Here is a 21,733-nt window from a genome sequence, read left to right on the forward strand (position 1 = left end):
AATGAGACACACTACTTAGTACAACTTTTTTTTAATGCTTATATTGCTACAAAATCATATGAACTTTCCTCAGAAGGCAGCATTTACTTCAATTAAAAAAGATATTGAAACTTGGAAAACTATCTTGAAGGAAAAAAAAATAGGTTGCAACTGTGTTCAGACAAATGAAGGAGTCTGTACTGGGGCAATTATAATTAGCTTTGCAAATACATGATGGGGAGTAAATGAATAGGTAGCCATTTAGCAGGAATGCATGTGGGGATTATAATGGACAACTAGCTATATATTTCTCAGTGGTGTCACACATTAAAAAGGGGAAATATCCAAGCAAAACATGTAAACAGTCATATATTGTATTCCTTCTGAAGCAAAGACTGATCTCTATGCACTGCTGGTAAGATCTTGCTCAGGTGAATTTTAATAAAGATTAAATCCTCTAGAGAATCCAAAGAACTGCCATTTGCACAGTTAAGAGTTCTAGAAAATACAACCTTTGAGGAGAAAGACAAAAGATCATTTAGTGCAGAAACTGGATAAAGCAGTATCATCAACCCTCAATTAAGTAAAATACTTGAGTGTAGAAAAAGGAAATAATGGATTTCTTGTATTGACTGAAGTTAGGAAAAAGATAACATTAATTTCTGCAAGGAAGATGCAGATTACCTATTAAAGAAAGACTTTGTAATGAGTAAAATAACCCTAGGAAGGGTGGCCCTAGAAGGAAGTTTCTAAAGGAGAAGCTGAAGAAGCTTCTGTCTGGAAAGCTACAGCCATCGATAGCTTATGCTGTCTGGAACGAGCAGGTAGATTAAATGTTGTCTTCCCCCACCCCCACCCCACCCTGTGGTTTTAAGCACATGCTTAAATGTGCTTTACCATGAGGTATAAATACATCTGAGCTAGGTTTCAGGTGGAAGCAACCAGAAAAACAGAAGAATTGTCTCCATGCTTCTGTGGCTGTGCTTCTTCCAACATTTTACCTATTCCAGTGAAAGCTGTCTTAAACGCATCTTTACGCTCTACCATCTGCAGTGCCAACATACTCACAAAAATATAGCAATGTTAATGCTACTCATGTCTTTCACTGCTAGGTCACATGAAATCAAACTTGTATGACTGGACTAAGTTTTTTTTTTTTTAATTCTAATCTTCCTAACTATTAGAAATATGCGTCTCTGAAGCAGATGATAACAAATTTATACTTGAAAACTGGTTTTGCTTCTGGGTAGTCTTTAGAAAGCAGTGTTAGCAAAGATCAATTTTAATACGAAAAACTAAGCAATTAAACCAAACATGCTCCATTATCTTATCTTCTTTTTGCTGGCTCAGTGAAATTGAATTAACATCAAATGAAGAAGAAAAATATCCCAGAACAAAATAAAATAAAACTGGAGTTGGCCCTAAACTGAAATTTCAGATGTTGCTTACGTGGGTCAAAATGTTCAAATTCCACATGTAGGTATGCAGGTAAAAGTCATCTGGTTTTCATTCATGGTTACTATATAGCAGGAGAATTCAACAGCAGTACATACTTAATTTTTCTAAACATGAATTTAGGTGCTCTACTTTTAAGTATCTGAATTAGAAAGTTCAGTTTGAAGAGTATATGTAAGAGATACAGTTTTTGAGATACCAATGGAAGACACAGGTAACCTAATTTAACAAGAAAGAGACAGACACTTCATAATAATTGGGCTGGTGACCTACAGTACTGTTTGCTGAGTATCTACAACCTTTGGAAAAAAATCTTTTTGAAAGAACAAAGTGAAAATGGCCCACGTACGGTGTGGAACCCTGCTCCTTTGATCACAAATACGGCACTGAGGGTTCCTTGCAGGCTGTCCAGGAACATGTTCAACAAGTTTGCAGTACATTTCCCGACCCTTTTCTCCACAGGTAGCATTAGTTGTGATGAGAGCATTAGTAGCCAGGTTCAGCACTGCAGGAAACAACCCTGCAAACAAAAGAAAATAAAATCATAAACAAAAGTAACAGAGGCAAGGTGAATTTAGCAGGACCCATTACAGCGTTAGAGGAGAAGGCTTAATTTTCAACAACTATGGAAGTAACGAAGCACAGAAAAGCACCAACTTTGGTTTTGAATCCAGAATTTAGACGTCAGAATAAAGCCATTATACTGATGGTTTCCTCCTCATTCCCTTCTAAAATTCAAATTGGTAACTTCTGGTTAGATCTTCAACAACAGCAGAACACCAAGGGAGAAAGTAAAGTATGGAAACATACAAAGCATCATAATTTATATTTTTTTTTCATAATCAAACCTTGTCCTCCTACTCAATTGGACATTGAAACATTGTACACAAATCACCTATGAAAACTTTATTATTTTTCTTTTCTCCTCACATCTCCACGGGAAAGCTTTCACTTCACAGACTGCATCACTTGTATTACACTGTATTACTGTTCTGCTTAGGACGTCATAGTAACCTTTGCCATCAGAGCAGCTGAGTAATTCATGGAGAAACATGAATAGCTTCTGCCATGTGTTGTTTCCCTTTCCTCAAGTAGAGTATAATATACACATATACAACATTATCTCTTTTGTGGTAGCACTGTTATTTTTTTCAGGTGCACATGCTTAGTGATGTATTATAATTCTTATTCAGCACAGCACTTAAGCACATGTCTGAGTGCTCTGCTGAACTAATTTCTATATAACTGTAAGCTGTAAAGATTATAAACCATACAAAGATCAATCATTTAAGTGGGTTATTCTCCTTCCCACTAAATACTGATCAAAACCTTTGAGCCGTGATAAAATTGATCCATAGAGACAAACCAATATGATGTGCTGAATGTATACATTAGCCCCTCACATTAAATCAATCAGGTTTGCATCTTCAAAACCGTAATTTGCCACGGCTGCAGGTTAAACCAAAACAACGACAAAAAGATCTGAGGTATGGATTGGGATCATCTTGCAGTTTATTTGATGACAATTTCCACTGGCTCCAAACCCACTCTTCTGCAATTCATTCAGCTTCTAACCCTATTTTACTATTTTAACCTTAAAATAAGGCTTTAATGAAAACTCAATTTGCAATTATTGTACACTTGATGAAGCTCCCTTTATAATGACATTCCTTTTCCTCCTCCACAGACAGATGGACAACACTATTCAACTGACTCCTTTCAGTCCTTTAACTCCAGTCCCCTGCTTGTCTCTAATTAACCTGTATGCCATTTAATTACCAAGCTTAGCTGGTCATGGTACAGCTGTCCTCTGCCATTGTGAGTCAGTGACTCTCATGCTCATTTTAAAACCATGTTAAACATACTCTTTGAGCAAAGAAACCAATTAGTTACTAACCTGTCCAATTTGTATAGTCAATCAATAGTTGAGATTTTATTGATCGTGTAGCTTGCTGCTTCTATATAGATTACAGCTCATTTTCATCGCATTTTAAAATCTATACAGTTGTTCTTGTATTTTTATTCAATGCATTCAGTGGTATTTGCTGCCTTCCACAATGGAGGCACAGGGTAAAAATCTGTGTAAGCTTTAGCAGAGCAGATTAATTACTAGCTGTGGAACTTCCTATGTTGACTTACAGCCTTATTATTCTCTTTTTAGGTTGTACAAAGTTAATAGCATAAAATCCAGTAATCATTTAGTCTTAACACAGAGTCTGGCATTTGGTTTGGAGGCATTTTATTCCCTCAGAAGTGAACCTCATAAAAAGGACAAAATGATCCTACACGCAAGGAACTGCTGTACATGGCATCAGGAGAATAAACAAATCCTTCAAGAAACAATGGAACAGCTGAAAAAGAGCAGCCAAAAATCCTCCACATTCACACAGCTATAAAAATACTGTATGTTATACACCCATACACAAATCATACCATTGTTCAAAGCTTTAACTCTACTTAACCAAATGAAGCGTACATAAGTAACTCATCAATTAGAACGTAATTTCACTCATAGTTAACCTCTTTTATGTACACAGCAGCTTAGGGAAAAACTACCAAAACAGTCTTGCCCATAATCAGTACAAACACGGGCACCGGAACAAGTATTGGGTGTTTCACTGAAGAGGCCATGTCCAGGTCCCAGCACCTCACAGAGAAGTTCATCACATCGCATTCCCTGCAGGCTCGCAGGAGTGGATCTGACAGGCAGAGAGCAAAAGGTGCCTGAAGTGTTCCTACACTGGCACCCAGCACTTCACTTGCATACTGATACATTTCCCAGCCCTGGAATTTCAACAAGTTAAAGGTTACAATTAACAACTACATATTTGAACTTTTTTTTCAATAATTATTTGCGAGGAGCAGGGAGTTGGGCTTGATGATCCTTATGGGTCCCTTTCAGCTCGAGATATTCCATGATACTGCTTTGTATAGCCCAAAATAAAGATTTGCTTTTAAAGAACATCTGATGTGCAAGCCAGACGGAATAGAGGAAGCAATACTATTCATGTTGCTTGCTTTCTAGTAATTGATATATATAATACTTTCACAACATAGGCACAAGATTCTAGCAATACAGAAGATGAAACCATTGTCTTGAACCCTTTAGTTAGTCCCTTTGCATATGAAATAAAAATATGAATGCTGATGATGCCAGTGTACACTGTTCACCCTTTCTAAGATTCACATCTGTCCAACTGTAAATCCCCAGGAGAAAGGCAAGACAGCTCAAGACACCACAATTCATATTATTTTAATTTTTTTTAGAGAATTTAGCCTTATTTTTCATGGTGATAATCATATAGAAGAAATATTTTAAAATTGGTGTGCTAGTTTTGTGCATCTTAAAATTCAATTTCTCACTAAATTACAGTTTATCTAGTTATCAATCCCACCTTGAATTCTGTGGGCATCCTCCTATCAAATACTTCCAAAAACTTGATCTGCTAAAATTACAGAGTTATTTTTATTGCCAAATACCTTTAGTAATCATTTGCTCCAGTGCAAAGACTGGGTAGTATGCCTCTGAGTCAGAAACACATTATGTTTATTTTGTGTAGGTCAAGTGCAAGCAGAGAAATTCTACTCCCTTCAACTGCCAGCTACATCAATCTTTTCCTTCCTTTGTGCCACTGGTAAAAACCAGATTAACAATCATTTCAACCAATAAAACATACCAAAATTGTATGGAGGAAACAGGCAGAAAAGATTGTCTTGTAATTAGGCAGTGATTTTAGCAGCCTGGGTTCAATTTCTGGTTTTCAACAGACTTCTGTTGCATGAAAAGAAAAACAGTCTCAGATTCTCACCTATGAATAGGCATGGTCATCTTTTTGCTCTCCACTTTGGTTTTTAAGCATGGAACACATTCCATGGAGCTTTTAGAGCATGGAAACCCAATAGACAGTTTGTTTAGTGTTGACAGGTGATTAGACTATGAAAGGAAAATAGCACAGAAACTGAAAAAATTCTTTAAAATGGTGTACCATGCAAGGGTAATCAAGCAAGCTGCTTCACTTGCTACAGAATTAGTGGTAAGTTTAACACATATTGTCAACAGAAAGAGTTTTAGGAAAAAAATGGTAGAAATGAAAAGCAGCAAATCAGCAGGAACAGCTGGGTTTTGCCTACAAACTCAGATGCACTCATTTTACACTGCCAGTGCTCTAGTTAAGTAGGGTGTGGTACCGAAGTGCTAACTACATTATCAGTTTTTTAAACAGTTATCAAAGCAGATCTGAGTATCTATCTTAAAGACAAAAATAGTGGATGCTTGGGATTAGTGTTGGGTTTTTTTTTCACAGAGTCCTCACCAGTCATCCCTATCAATACTGAAGTTCTTTGTAGATGTTGGCAGGCATGTAGGTATAATTGATTCACCGAGTTCAACATATTTAGATAAACAGATTTTTGACAAGATTCTGCACAGACCATTAAAGGAACTAAGCTATAATGACATATGAGGGAATGACCTCTCATGAGATAACAATAACAAAAAAGGGAAATGGGGAGTAACACTGGAAAACCACAGCAATCTTTGCTGAATCCTCTTTTGTTCAACAGTTACATAAGTAACTTGGGAAAAAAGGGTAAAAACTAAGGTAACAGTTTATTAATGACAGAAATGATGCAGGATAATCAAAATAAGGGCAGATCACAGAGTGGTAGAAAAATTTCTCAGTATGGTGTGTCTAGACAATAATACAGCGGATGAAATAGAGGAATGGAAATTAATGTACAGGAGGAAAATATAATAGCCTCTGCACTAGCTATTATAATCCCTGAAAATTTTGTTACGGAAATTTCAATGAAAATATTAGCTCAATGAATAGAAACAAAATGTCATTACATTGTTGCATAAATCCATCCATAATGACAACTTAAATACTGTATGATATTCCTTTTCTATAATTCTGTGATCTCTCATCTCCAAAAGAACATGGTAGAACTAAAAAAAGAAGTGTGACAAGATCACAGCTGTGGATCAACATCTGAATGTGTACATTAATAGGCTGAGGGTCTTCTACTGGGAAAAGGACTGACTTGGAGATGTATAAAATGACACCTGTATATAAAATCAGAAGTGGGTTTACTAAGTGAACATTTGGAAATGAACATAGTAAGTTTAGTTACCTTTCTACCACAAACTGGAGGTATTGAATCAACTTATCGGACAGAATTTTTCTACACTGATTGGGATTTTTTGTGTGTTGATAAATGGATCTGCTTTTCAGTATGTTAGAAATTAAATTCTAGAATACATGAATAAATTATGCAATAAAATGTTTTTATTCCAAAGGCAGGAATGCATTAAAACCAAATTGGATTAGTATGTAGAACAAGGGTTTATCTGGGTCTGTTAAACGTGAAGGGCTTGGTGTTCAGTTGTCAGTTCAGAAAATCCCTAAATCACTGGTTGTTGCAGGGTTTTATCCAGGGAGGTATCACTATATTTCTCTTTTTTTCACATTTTTCCTCAATATTGCTTCTCATATATACCTGTAGTTGTTTCTTACTAAGGCTGGTAGTACATAAAGCCCAACATCAAGGTCCACCCAAAATGGAGTAGAAACTGTAACTTTGATTTTGTGTGGCATTGCTAATGAAACCATAATATTTTTTCCAGTATTAATTTCTTCCAACAGCCATTTTCCTATACACTATTTCTCATCATTACCTTGCATCTATAGAGGTCTCATTAATGGCTTCTTATTCTATGGAACATTCTCTGAGATTGGCAACGTTCTTGCAGTTTGCCACAAAGCAGTTATTACCCAATTCATTTTCTTATGTTTTCCTAATCTCATTGCATAAGGGAAAATAACAGCCCAGTTTTCTTTCGTGTACTTTCCATGTTTTCTCACCAGCCTCCAGTTCATATAAGCTCATTGACTACCGGTGGAATAAAACCCACCAGTGTGATGCCTGGCACCCTGCCCTCTTTTTCCATGCCCAGTTACCTACCTCTCTGCCAAACTGACAGATTTTCCACATGCTTTATTGCAATAGTTCAGATCAGCAGAAGAACAAGAGCTGCACAAGTAGCAGGTACAAGACATTTTCATAAAGCCTGTCAGCTGTTGAATTCAATCTCATTCTCACTCTCCTTCCAAATAGCTCTATCTGATTGACCTTCAGAGCACACTGCAAGACCAGGTTATTTCCCTAGCTGAGAGGATGGAGGGATTCCTGTGGGAAATCAAAGCTATTAACTACATCTCCAGCTCCTGAATGGTGATTACAGGTTCATTATGAAGTGGGGATAGTCACTGGAGTAACCTACTTGTAAGATATGTCAAGGAGCAGCTACAGCAAAGGAGGGCCACTGAAAATAGATATGAATGTAAACAAAATAATGATCTTGTACATTAGTTTTTCTATCACTTACCAGTTCTGACATGTTTTTCTTTCCTACTCTTCACATAACCCATGGAGAATTGCAAATACCGTTTCAATCACATCAGCATCCTACATCTGCAGAGCAACTGGTGGGATACATCTCACTAGAAGGACACTCCAGCACTACAACAGAACCAGGAAGCACAAGTGAAGAACCAAGACCAAGATTATAACCTTTGTCAGGCTTCTGCTACTGCACGGAGGAAGCGGCAGCCACCTTGAGCGAGAAACAAAGAACCACCAGTTTGTGGTAGGAGATGGAAGATGGCAATGGAGATCTTTGCATGGAGATGAACTGTCTGAGTGGGAGAGACTGGGGAAGATAGAATACAATCGTAAAGAGAAAGACCACTGCAAAGATACTGATAGAAGGCTCTGTGTTACCTTTCTCCTTGACAGATAATGGTTGGCACACGAAATTTTGCATGCAGTATTATTTAATGTCTACATTCTGATTACACAGTGATAAAATCAGCACCCCATTTTACTGAGGTTAAAGTTAATATAAATAATCTCAGTCCCTGTATGTGTAAACAAAACGTTAACTAAAAAAAACATCATTATTGTTTTTTAATAATATTTTTAAAATACTTCCAAGACAGAAGACAAACTTTGGTTTACCAAATCTGGGATATCTTTGTGTCTTATTAAAGCATCAGAACTAAGAAAATGTTTTTCTCCTTCAAAGAAACCTCTGTCAAGACCTGCATATTCCTCTTCTCTCTTCTAAACAGACCAGTATTTGGCACTATATATTTCCTTCAATCTTCTCAAAATATCCCTAGTCTCTTCAAAGAAGCAAATAAAACAGCCTGCCTAAATATGTCTAACTTTTCAAGCCAATCTTCCTAGTCTATAGAATACTTTGAAATGTTCATGCAGTCAGGCAGAGCTGTTTGCCACTGAATTTGTATCTAAAAAGACAAAAGAGAATATGTCAATTTCAGATGTTCTAAGAAGTGTCACTGGAAAAAGAGAGACTTGTCTGCTGCAGTGCAGAGCTTGTGCTAAGCTGTGGGAACACAGTGGGGAGAAAAAACTGGGACAAAACAAAACAAAATGTTGCAGCACAGAATGGCTTCCAGCTGTGCACCACAGGAAATAGCTTAATGCACTCTATCCACAATGTAGATGAAGAGTTTTATACCACTAGAAAATAAGCCCAATTTGAAGAAATAGCTGTCCAGACACAACAGAGCTTACGGACTGAAAAAAATTTACACTAAGTCCATTTGTCCAGGGGAAAGCAAAATTGGAAAACAAATGTTTCAGTTCCCATTTATGTCAGTTGCCCTAAACCACTGTGTGTTATAGTACGGTTTGGTAGTCACCCTTTTGTCCTTCCAAAGGAAGGAAAAATGTAGTTTTCGATGTTTGGTTACAGAGGTGGCTTGCTTTTACTTTCAGGTAGTTTTCTCCATACTGAGTAATCCTACATACAGCCTCCTGCATATTTAACCTCAACACAAAAGGCATAGTATAAAGCCCTAACCTGAAGAAGCTTGACAGCCAAGCTAACTGTACTCCTTACAAAGTAACAAACACATTTGAAAAAGGCTATATTGATTATTTAGTATTACCTCACCTCTCCACATGTTACATTCAAAATTAGCGTTCAAAATCTGTATGGACTTTGCTGATTTCAATAGCAAAACACAATCAGTTTCACAGATTGTGAGACTGAGTGAAAAAATTGCTATTGGCATACCCCAGTATTATATGATAAAAAAATATATAAGCATGCTCATAGCTTTGTAATGAATTTCCTTTTTCCTAGAGCTGTCACAGAATGTTGTTTTGCAAAGCAGAACAGGAAAAATATAGGTGAAGATTAAACCCTATCTCCTTGACATCCATGGCAGAACTCCCACTGAATCAAAAATCCAAAGCACAAAGATTTAATGGACATCTCATTTTCAAGGGTATTTACATGCCCAGTCTGAGTCAGGCACCCACTGATTTTCAATTATACATTTGTATTCTGGGACAAATTTCAAAGTGCAAAATACTAGTTGTACAAATACCTTACCTGTAGAAAGAGTGTGCTATGCATGAAAAAGCAAGCAGCACTCTTTACAGTTATTGCCTTGTATTTATTAGCTGCACGACCTTCATTAAAACCTTACAATGCAGTAGTATGGTTGTGGTCAGTCAAGCAGGTCTAACAAGAAAAAAATATAGGACCTCTGAGAGACAACACTGATCTACTGCAAACAGGAATTCTCCCAAATCATGTATCTTATGTTTTTAGATAGCACACATCAATTTACAACTTTCTCAAATTGCATGATATAGCTAAAAATGTCCTGTTTTGTTTGGTTCCCACATCTTAGTACCATCATCTCCATACTCAGAAGGCATTGTAAGTTTGGTTCCCCCCACTCATGCACTTCCCTCAGTTGCAAAAAAAGAGTGGGAGAGACACCTGTATGATTTTTCTATCACAGTTCGGTCGCATTGAAGGGTAGAAATTAAAAAGGATTATGTCACTGAATAAAAACGGAAAAAAATTAAATCAGAATTTCTCAAAGACAGAATACAGCCTGGGAAAACTGCAGCCTCTAGATGCAATTTACTGCTGACTTTGGTCTTGACAAAGCTATTGTTTTACACAAAGAAACCCCTGCTATACATTGTCTTGAACACTAAAGAATATGAAGTATATGACTATTTTTGCAATAATTTTTAAATGAATGTCCATTGAAAACACACTGCAGAGCCAGAATTAGTTATGGTGCCCTTGAGTATCCAACGCTGTCAACTTAAACAAAAAGACTGAGATGTTTGCTGTGTTCTCTACAAGAGGCAACAAAAGACATGTTATGAGGGCTAATAGAAGTCATCCATCTATTCAGCATCATCTACACTGACAAAAAAATCCAAACTGAGTTTGACATTATGAAACCAAAGAGCAAATTGAAAATATGATCTTACCATATGTAAGAGTTTCCATGTACTTACTTTTACTCTCAGGATTCAGATTAAAATAAAGTATGTGTCTCTCAACTGATGAGCTTCAATAAACATTAAGTTCAATTCTCATTCTCTGAACTGATTTATGCTTTCCTATTCTGCTGTAATGCTTTACAAACACATATTGATAAGGATTCTAAAAGTTTTAACTTCTCTGATAAAATGTGAGACCATAGATTCACAATTTCTACGCAGAGTTCTTTAATTATCTGAAGATAATTTAAGTATCATTGAGATTGGAAGGGACCTCTTATCTAGCCCAAATTCCTGCTCAAGTAGGGTCACTAGAGCAGGCTGTCCAGGACCATGCAGCTCAATTTTCAGTAGCTCCAAGGATGCAGAATCCACAGCCTCACTGAGCAACACACTCCACTGTTTGACCATCCTCACAGTAAAAAAAGTATTTTCTTATGTTTAAAAGGATTTTGCTGTAGAGCGATTTGTCCCTGTTGCCTCTTGTCCTGTCACTGGATACCACTGGGAAAAGTTTGGCTGTCTTCTCTATCACCCCTTGACATGCACACTAATAAAATCTCCCTGAGACTTCTCAAGGCTAAGCAACTGCAGCCCTCTCAGCCTCTACTTGTAGGATAGATGCTCCAAGTCCTTAATCATCTTCCCAGACATTTCCTGGACTTACTCCAACATGTCAATGTCTGTCTTGTACTGAGGAGCCCAGAACTGGACACAGCTCTCATCACTGCTGAGCAGACAGGGAATGATCACCTCCCTCAGCCGGCTGGTGACACTCTAACTAATGCAGCCCATTTGCCTTTTTTGCTACATTGCTGGCTCATGCTCAGCTTGCTCAACACCAGGACACCCAGAGCCTTCTCTGCAAAGCTTCTTTCCAGACATGTGGCCCCAGTCTGTACTAGTGCATGGGACTGTTCCTCCCCAGGACTTTGCACTTCCCTTTGCTGAACTTCATGAGGTTCTTGTTAGTCCATTTCTCCAGCCTGACAACGTCCATCTGGATGGCAGCATGACCCTCTGGCCTATCATCCACTCTGTAAAATTTTGTATTGCCTGCAGACTTGCTGAGAGTGCACTCTGCCCCATCATCAAGGTCATTAATGATCGTGTTATACAGTATTGACCCCTGGGGTAGATCACTAGTGACCTGCCTCCAGACGGACTTTGTGCCACTGACCACACTGTCTGAGCCTATCCATTCGGTTTTCAGTCTGCCTTGCAGTTCATTGAAAAATGAGGATGTTATGGAGACATCACAAACCTTAATAAAGCTAAGATAAATAACATCTACTCTTCTCCCATCATCCACCAAGCCAGCCACCTCATCACAGAAGGCTATCAGACTGGCTAAGCACAACTTCCCCACCAGAAATCCATGGTGGTCTTAAAACCAACATTTTAGCTACATGCACCGTTTACATTTACCATTTTATACTTATGTGTTACTTAAACCCAAGCTACATAACACCCTATTAAAAAGAGAGCTAAGTTGCTCTCCTTGGATAATATAAGGACTTATAACTTTGATCTGTTCAATTTCAATGCATGTAAAGCACAATTAGCAAGATCAAGACTGCCACCGATTACAGTATTGAAGCAGAATGCAAAACATTTTTTACAACTCAGACTCATAACCTGTCCTATTCTATGGAAAGTTATCTATTTAATTTCCATGCAGTCAGTGTTCTGAGGTGTGTATTAGCTGTATAACTGAGAAATATTGCCAAAATATGATTAATAAACTTAAAAATTAAATTCTATATTTGTGTAGTAATATAGATTGGTGTTTCTATACATTTAGTCAACAAACTCTTCAGTTACATATAAGATCATGAAAGAATATTTTGAGTATTTTGTGTCAATTTTACAGTATACTATTTTTTTGGTACATTGAAATAGTTGTCTGTTACATACATTTGTTCACCAGACTGTGCTACAAAAGTGCTACTAAATACTAAATACTAAATACTAAAGTGCTGTTAATAGTGTATTTCTATAAATTATATATAAAAGAGACAGATATACAAATACAATAGGCAGCACATCTGTACTTGTAGTCACAGTAGTATGTATCGAATTCTTTCTGCTTCATGAAAAGAATGTGTATGATTTCAGCATCTTTTAATATATATCTTGTGAGAAAAAAATATTTAAACAATATTTATTTTCCCCATGAGAAAAACAGCCCAATAATTTCCCTCCCTTACATATATTTTGTCCCCTCACTTGAACTGTGACTGAATGGGAAGATCAAATGAGGTCTGAGCAGATGGCTGTCAGCAAACCAGTGACAATGTACCATGGTTTAGAATTAGAGACAAAATGTGCAACCTGGTATACAGTTTCTGCTTGTAACTGCCAAAGACATCTGGCTTAGAATATAAGCCAGCTTGAACATCCCTACACATATTTACTTTATCATTCATGAAAATTAAATTATATCGGCATCCCTTAATACCTCTCCGGTAAAGCTGTGCCTATCTGTATTAGTCGAAACCCTCCTTTTCTTCTTTATAAAAGTGGACTCAGAGCTGTCACAGATGTCACATCTTTACATTCCATTAAAATCAGTCAGAACTGCATACAGACGAATCCCTGCATGTTGCTTTAAAAATGTATGGGATGATACATCAAGGAAAGGAATTCTTCAGGTCTTCCAATAGGATTTTAATGAGCTTCAGCGGTACTCTTGTCACTAGTTTGACATTTATTTGCATGATTAAAGGTTTTAGCAATGGACTCTCAGCTGGAGAACAAACAGTTTGTTTTTCAGAAATCAAAAGTAAATATACACCTCTTGGGTTTTTCTTTGGCTGGCCTCACTGTTTGAGAAGTTAGGAAAATGCCAAAAAAAGTTTTCAGGTCCCCCACATTTGTGTATAGCAACAGCTTTTTATGCAGCTTTTTTCTGAGTAACAAATTGCTTTCAGTCATCCTAGGTGAGAGACCGCTCAGTTCACAGAAACCTTAACTTCTGTACTTTTTAATTCTACATGAACTGTCCACTGAAGCACACAGTTCCACATTATACAATGAGGCTTTCAGCAATAGTATTTACAAGACATAGCTGATCAACTCCCATAGAAAAAATATATTTGAAATATAAGGACTCTGTAGACTTAGCAAGTTGCTAACATTTACAGGCAAACCTGTAAGTACTATAACTGACTGTAATATTTAAAACTAATTCTAAAACTTTAGTGGAATCATTTACTGGCCTGGGAAAGAGCAAGGGAAGGCGATGCACAAAACTTAGAGCTAGATGGGTTGGTAGACGTAGAGGAATTACAGAGGGCTGTAAGAAAAATTTATTTGAAAAAAGTTTGTAATGATTGTTAAAAAAATAAGGTATGAAATGTTAAAAAGAAAAAGAAAAAAGGGGGAAGTGTAGAGGAATGAAGCTGGGTTAATTATCATTGATAATATACAGCTATGGGCTGGCTTTGGGGGAGGTGGGTTGGCTGATGTAGACAAGGTGCAGCTGTGGCTGGTTCTGTGAAGAGCTTGGGCAGCCAAGGAAGAGGGAGCAGCCGAGGAAGAGAGGAGGAAGGAGCAGAGAGAGGGAGAGGGGAGAGCGGGCTCTGGATGAGGGGAGAGTAGGAGAAGGCAGCGGAGGGACTGGCATGAAGCGTATGTTGGTATGAGATGGTAAAAGACCTTGTTGCAGCCGGCTAGTTTGGAGAGTGCTGTGACAAGTAGAGTGACAGGTTTGACTGCCTTTAACTGTATAAATCCACACCCAACGTTGCTGGCTGATAAAGGCACATAATAATGCTTTCCAGGTAACAGTGATACACTTGACTACCCGTGGAGTCTAGTTACTAAAGAGACACAGAATTTAAGAGAATGATTTCTTGATCAGTGAAAATTTGGAAGAAGGGAAGAATTTTGAATAGGTACTGAGGCCTAAAATAGGCAGGAAACAATTTTGCAGATAGGCAGCAATGAAATGCAGCACTCCTTTTATACAGAACTCGGGGCGGGGGGGTGGTGTGGTACATGAGATAGGGCAGGCTGAGCTTCTTTTTAAGGATAAAGAGAACAGGGCAACAGACACATTGCCAAGTCTTTGCCAAGACAGAAAGGTAAAAACAGGCAATTCCTGCAAGGAAGAAAAGAGAGAGAGACCCTTTTATAAGGGAAAAGGATAAAAGAACACTCAGCAGATGTATCCCATTTAGAGATTCGGTGAACCCTAAATTCAGAGGAAAGGGTGATGAAGAGAATGCCAGTCATGGTGGCTCATCTGCTTTTGAAACCCACAACACCTGACACTGGAAAGCAGGAAGATGAGAACACAGGACAAACCAAGCATGTGTGGGGGTGACACTGGGAGATGCACTGCATCCCTTGCATCAGGGCACAGAGCTAGAACGGCAGTAGGTGAAGCGGTAGCAGCAGAGCACAGAGGGATTTCAGGGGCTGAAAACAAAACAGGAATAAGCACGTTAGCAGTAAGAGGCAAAAAGTTGGGGAACAAAGAAAACCTCTAAGAAACAAGTCAAAGACTGCTCCCAAAGTGAGGAAAGATGAGAGGAAAGTTTTACACAATAGATTTGTGTGGGAACACATAATAAACTCTGGTTGCTAAGAACACAAAGACTGTAATCTTCTCCTCATACCCAGCAAGAAAAAAAAAAGTCTCCTTCTGTGAAGGACGACGAAATCCATCACTCCAATGTCAAAAAAAAAATAATTGCAAGGTAGATCTAGTATAATTTCTACATGGACAGTGGGATAGACTGAGAATTTTCTTCAGGGTAATTTTCTGTGGAAAAGGCTTCCAACTGTGCAATGGCCATTGCAGAATCAGAAATGAACAAGAAGCCTGAAGCTACATCCTTCTCTCCACTTGGAAGTTTTCATTTTAAAATCTTGTTTATATGTTCTACTGGAGACAACCATCCTTCTCTAGTTATTTCTCTAACTAGCTACCTCAAAACTACCTTTTTGAAAGTAAGGTATGGAGTTGTATCTACAAACACATCTCAGCTTTTCTTATGCAGGAATACAGTGTATCCTCTGCTTAAATTCCCACGCCTAATTCTCAGTCTGAAAGAACTTCTTTGACATTGCAATCATAACTCCACAGGCTGAAATTCCTAAGAGTTAGCAAACAGTGCCAAGTCTCTTCCTTCTTCTAAGATAAACTAGTAATACAAATATTGTCTTTGAACCTTCATGCAATCTAACACTAAATATAACTGTTAATTAGTCTGATTTCTTTGAGATGTTACACAAACGAGTTCAAGGAAGATTCTGCAAAAAATCTACAAATTAATTTGGTCTGAAATACTCATGTTTGGAAATCTTTTCAAAACGGGACCTTTTCCACAATGATATGACTATTAGAAAGTGTTGTTAGAGGGGAAAATTAATACTGTAAGTAGATATTTATTTTAATCTGCACTTAAATAAGTTTCCCATGCTTGTATTAACCAGGGAACCTGTTATAATCTAGTAGTATATATATAGTAGAAAGTACTCATTTTAATGTATTCTATGCCTTTGTAAACTTCAAACTTTGATCCTTAAATCTGCCTAGTGTCTTTTTCTTAGAACTCTGATCTAGGGCTGCAGACAATTCCATTCAACATTAACTAGCATAGAATATAACTATTTTTCTACTACAAATATATCAACAGTTTGGCATCTTTACAGTGCATTCATCTGCTCTTAGACTAGGACAAAGCCACTTGGAATTTACTACAGTTCTCAAGCAGCTATCAGCACACCAGTAGGAACCATGGGGACTCTGTATCACAGCAGGGAGCAGCACCGTATTTTCCACCCTATAAATCTTACAGCCCTGCCTAAAAGTGCCCTTATTTTTGAGGTTTTATCCATTTGCTGAAAAAAATTAAAGCTCATATGCTGGACTATTGAATTTATAAGACAGTGGAGATCAGTTTAATACCCTGTAAAAGGAAATTTTCTTTCATTAGAAACAGAGAAGCTATCCACTTATTTGAAAGATAACAGAAATACAGATTTCAATTAATTCTTCATATTATAAAAGAACCCCTTTGGCCATATTCAGCCAACTACTCAACTCAAATTAGAACTACTCACAAATATTCCTCACAGATTTCTGCTCACCTGCATGTCCACCTGTCATATATTCAGTATTTGAGTAACATAGTGAACATGGATTGGTAGACAGGTTTTCTGTGGTAATAGTTTCTCTCTGTAAAATGATATTTCTGGACTTCATCCTTTCTTAAATAATGGTTCGATTGTACTGTCAATGCAGCTGAGATCAAACAAAAGTACCCCTGCTGCCATGTAGAGGAATTTCATTTTCTGTTGATTTTTGTGGGGTACTCATACCTCATCCATCTTGCTCCAAGGCTTGACTAAAACATGTAATATATTAATATTTCACTATCTTAGCTTTTTCTGTTCTTTTAGTCTATCAGTAGTTTAATCCTTCTTCCCTATTTTAATTGGATTCTACTGACTCTTTTTATCATACAGTTGACCTCAAGCAAGCAGGAGAGCACGAGCAAGCAATCTTTTACTGTGCCACATGGAATTATAATCTCTATATATAGACTAAACTTGAGTTCTTATGCTCTCATCTGAAAGAAACCTAATAGAGTAATCTGCTGGATAAATAGTGTAGCTCTCACAGAGTGACAAAACTCTCAAGAGTCTTGCATGAGGCTGAACCTCAGGGAGACTTGGTATGAAAAAGCCAATGTTAAAAGCATGGCTCCATCTCCTCTGGCACCCCTATGGCCTTTTACTTAGAACACTTAAATTTTTAGCATTAATCTTGTTCTCATTTCCTTCCTGCTTCGTCTAGCCAGTTTTGCATTCAAGCATCAAAAATAACCACTTCCTGTGATGCTACACAAATAGAAGTTCACTTGTTCAAGCACAAGGTGATTACATGCCATTATGCCAGTATATTGATTCTGCTTTTCTAGGTGTCGGGAGAGCTAAATATTCATAGAAATATTTGCTTTTAATTGCAAAAGAAGTAACATACATCATAATTATTCCATGAAACACTATTTGTCCTTTTTCAAAAGACTAACTTTCATACTGCCCTCTTGTTGATCATATATGCAGTACCACCCTCGAGTTTGCACACTTGGTGGTTTTGTGAATGCTTCCAACTCTGTATGTCAAGGTAGGATCGAAAAGACAAGTGCTCCTGCTGGCTGCACTCCCTCCTGAATGGAATATTATTTTGTCACTGGCATTATCAACTTTAAGGTGAGTTCTGGGTACTGCTTACGCAGGTATGTTCAAGATGGACACGTTCATGCGAAGACTGCTGTCATGGAGGCTACAGGTACATGCTGCTCATGTCTCAGTTTGGATATCCCAACCTTCTGAGCTCACTACACCCAAGTCAAACCTGCAGTAACTCCCAGGTGACAAAGTCCACAATCAGAGACAACTGAAAGGTACATCTTTAAAACCAAACCAACAAAAAAACCCCATAGGTGTTTGCTGTTTAGGACAGTTATTCTCCAATAAAAGATTCCTTGCTCAAGAGAAAGGCACAGGAAGTTTGCTCATATTACTTCTATCTACATTCTCCCTGGAGTACACACGGAAGGGCATTGACATTCACATGTTATAATTCATAATATTGATTGTGTACACTACATACCCTCACAATTTATCTTACATGTTCTGACTTTAGATGATTGCTAAATTTATGAGACTATGGATAAAGGAACATCTAAAACAGTGTTAATGAAGAAGCTGGCAACCGTACAACAAATTCCTAGCAGTAAGTTCTGAAAATCTTAAAACAAGGATTATAATCTGCCCCTACATCCTATTCTGTGCAAGTGGGGCTCAGGTCCTGGCCACAGAAGCCGCCTTCTTCACTCCCCACAGGTGCCACTCCTACTGGGGTTCCAGTGCCCAAGGGCAGAGAGAAAGAACTGCTCTGCCACAGAATAGGGAGTAAAACTGGAGCAGTCTAAGAACAATTTACTCTGCCTAGTCTAGTCTTAGGACCTAATCTAGGTCTCAAGAACCATTTCCCTAAGTTTTTATTCAGTTCTTACCAGGCTATACACCATTATCAAAATTCTTTTCAACATTGCAATTCACTCTCTTTTTTTTTTCCTTTCTTTTCTTTTTTAATGCTACAAACTGCTATGCTCTCAGTCTTCTTGGTTCTAAAAACTGACATCCACATGACCAGAAGGCCTTCCCATGAACAATACGCTGATAGAGCACAGGCATACAAGTGTAAAATTAAATACCTGTTTACCAGAGTCCTCACATATAGGAAGAGAAAGGAAAATTTTGTAAGTGGAACCATTTATGAAAATGGGAATATGCATTTATGAAGAAATATAGAGCATATATATCAACCAAAAATCTGTAAGATAAACCTCTGAATTTCCAATAACTAGAGAAAGAGGCTTTGAGGGTAGGGAATCTGCAGGGTGTTGCTGAAAGTTAAAAAGATCCATTGGATTTAATTGGAGAAACTCACACCTACATTCTGTAGATAACACAAGCTATTGGCAATGCAACTTTAAAACTTTTGCATACATTTTTCTTACTGTTTCTTCATTTTTTGTTGTTTTTTTTTTTTTTTTTTTTCATTTCCATTTTTACTACAAGCCTGCTTTTAAGACCATCACACTTCTTTTCCATTAGTGCACAGTACTTGTAAACAAACAAAAAAAAAAAACCAAAAACCCAAACCCACATATTTCTTTCATGGGGCTTTCCATAAAGAATGGGATGTGCTTACTTCAGTTTCTGTCACTTTTGTGGGGTTTCAGTTAAAAGAAATGGAAATAGCCTTTAAAAATTCCTCTGTCACAAAGTATACACATATGAATCAATCACAATAATGTCCGGAAGGCAAAATATCAAAGGTCTGCTTCAACTCTACCACTGCTTTATTGCAAGACCCACATTAAACCTCTTTTTCCACGCCTGTACAACGGAGATAATACCTGTTGTGCTTTATAAAAAAATATGGAAATTATGTTGGAAAAAAAAGTTTAGAGTTAAAAAAAATAAATAAATTTACACATGTACTTTTTCCCTAATGTGGCAATATCTAAATATATTTCTCAGTACTTTTGACAGAGAAAAAATTTACCTTTCTTTTTTTGACATAGGATATATAGGGAGGTCAACGGGTACCTGTTATTCTGGAAACACACTACATATTCGGTTAGGGGACAGCAAGGACATACATACATCCACACACACATAAATGAGGGTAGACTACCCAAGATAAAATCATAGAATCATTTAGGTTGGAAAAGACCTTTGAGATCATCAAGTCAAATCATTAATCCAGGACTGCCAAGTCCACCACTAAGCCATGTCCCTAAGCACCACATCTACACGTTTTTTAAACACTTCCAGAGATGGTGATTCCACCACCTCCCTGGGCAGCCTGTTCCAATGCTTGACCACCCTTTCAGTGAAGAAAGTTTTCCTAAAATCCGATCGAAACCTCCCCTGGCGCAACTTGAGGCCATACTTCTCATGAAGCATTCTTTTAAACTTAATGATTGGAATCTGACAAGATCCTCCTTTTCTTTTTAAACATAGGCAATCCTCTCTCTGTGTCCTCAGCCTTGTCACTGGAAAGAAATACTGATTCCAATTCCCTTTGTAAAAGAACTTTAAGATCTACAGATTGATTTATTAGGTATTTTGCAATTCCCTTGAACACCCTTTGTGGGGAAATTCCCACACCAGCAGTTAATGTCTAATAGACACTTAGATATCACGGTGCTGAAAGCAGAAAGAAAGACTAGAAAATTTCAGTAAAAACTGTGCTAAATTAAGACAGCAAGAAAACCAGTAGGAGGTCTTGCACAGTTCTGCATTCTTTCACACCTCTTCTCTGTTAAGTACCAAAGACATAATGTCTCTTTTCACTACACAGCACAGAACCAACTTAAATCTACATACATAGTTCCATAATATATTTTGATATGACTTATGCTCTGTGCGTGATGGGGAAAGCATCAGTCACTTACACAACAGTCAATCAGATAAACTTAGTAACTCCAAGTATCTGGTAACAGAAGTGAAGTACCGATAGATCAACAGAACACAATGCTGATGACTCAGAGCTTACTCACCACAGCTAAGCAGCAACACCGTGTACCAGATTTTTATTTAATCCTAGATGCTAACCTGAACCCACCAAGAATGTGTAGGTGCTGGTGCCCTTCCTAAACTCTTACATGACAGAGAAACAATGATCTCTGTGAGAAGCTGCTTTAAAATATGTAAACACCTTTGTGTAAAGTCGCTTTAATCATGAGTACCACATGGAATTCAATTTGTGTATATATGGACATACAGTTGTTCCAGGGACCTGAAGCACATGCAACTGAAACAGAATTCAGCTAAAACAGAAATGTGGAGAAAATAATGCATTTCGACAATTTTCCATTTTGATAAACGTACCCTTCATGAGACTTTAAGTTGGAAAAATGGCTCAAAATTTAGACACTATGGGCCAGAATTTAGGAGCTATGTCTTAACTGGGCTTTGTTCAAAATTCATAAAATTCCAAGGCAAGGTCTGAATTCTTTGCATCTTGGCGTCAAAAATCAGATGAAGTCAGACAAACCAGCTACCAGAAATCAGATGAAGTCAGACAAAGTCAGAGACACACAGAATTGTTTCTTCATATGATCAGAACTCCCTGGTCTAACTACTATCCCCATTCTTCCTACCGTTTACTTCTGCAACACACACACCTAGGGCATAATTAGTCAGCATTCTTATAATGGTCTCAGCTAGTCAGCACTGTTCTGCTGACTTCCCAGTCTTTGTTTATACTCTTATTACATGGCTCTGTACATTTTGCTGACATAAGCATTTGTGCAGCTGTGGTAAAAAAATCCCGGGATGTTACCTGACTAAAGAATTTTTTTCCTCCTCATGAGGTAATTTTTTCAGCAAAGTGGTAAATCCCACCACCTTCTACTTA

The 21,733-nt window shown here is 37.6% G+C and overlaps 1 protein-coding gene across 4 annotated transcripts in view; it reads right to left on the reverse strand.

Annotated features, from left to right (window-relative positions):
- Positions 1-21,733, reverse strand: part of LAMA2 (laminin subunit alpha 2) — a 377,492-nt gene that overhangs the window by 279,080 nt on the left and 76,679 nt on the right. For all 4 annotated transcript variants that reach the window (XM_080390370.1, XM_080390369.1, XM_080390372.1 and 1 more), the window contains exon 2: positions 1,784-1,954. In XM_080390370.1, the coding sequence (XP_080246496.1) occupies positions 1,784-1,954 (171 nt within the window). The remainder of the gene's footprint in view (positions 1-1,783; positions 1,955-21,733) is intronic.

Source organism: Falco punctatus, assembly GCF_963210335.1.
Source record: "Falco punctatus genome assembly, chromosome: 5".
In the NCBI taxonomy this organism is placed as follows: domain Eukaryota; kingdom Metazoa; phylum Chordata; class Aves; order Falconiformes; family Falconidae; genus Falco; species Falco punctatus.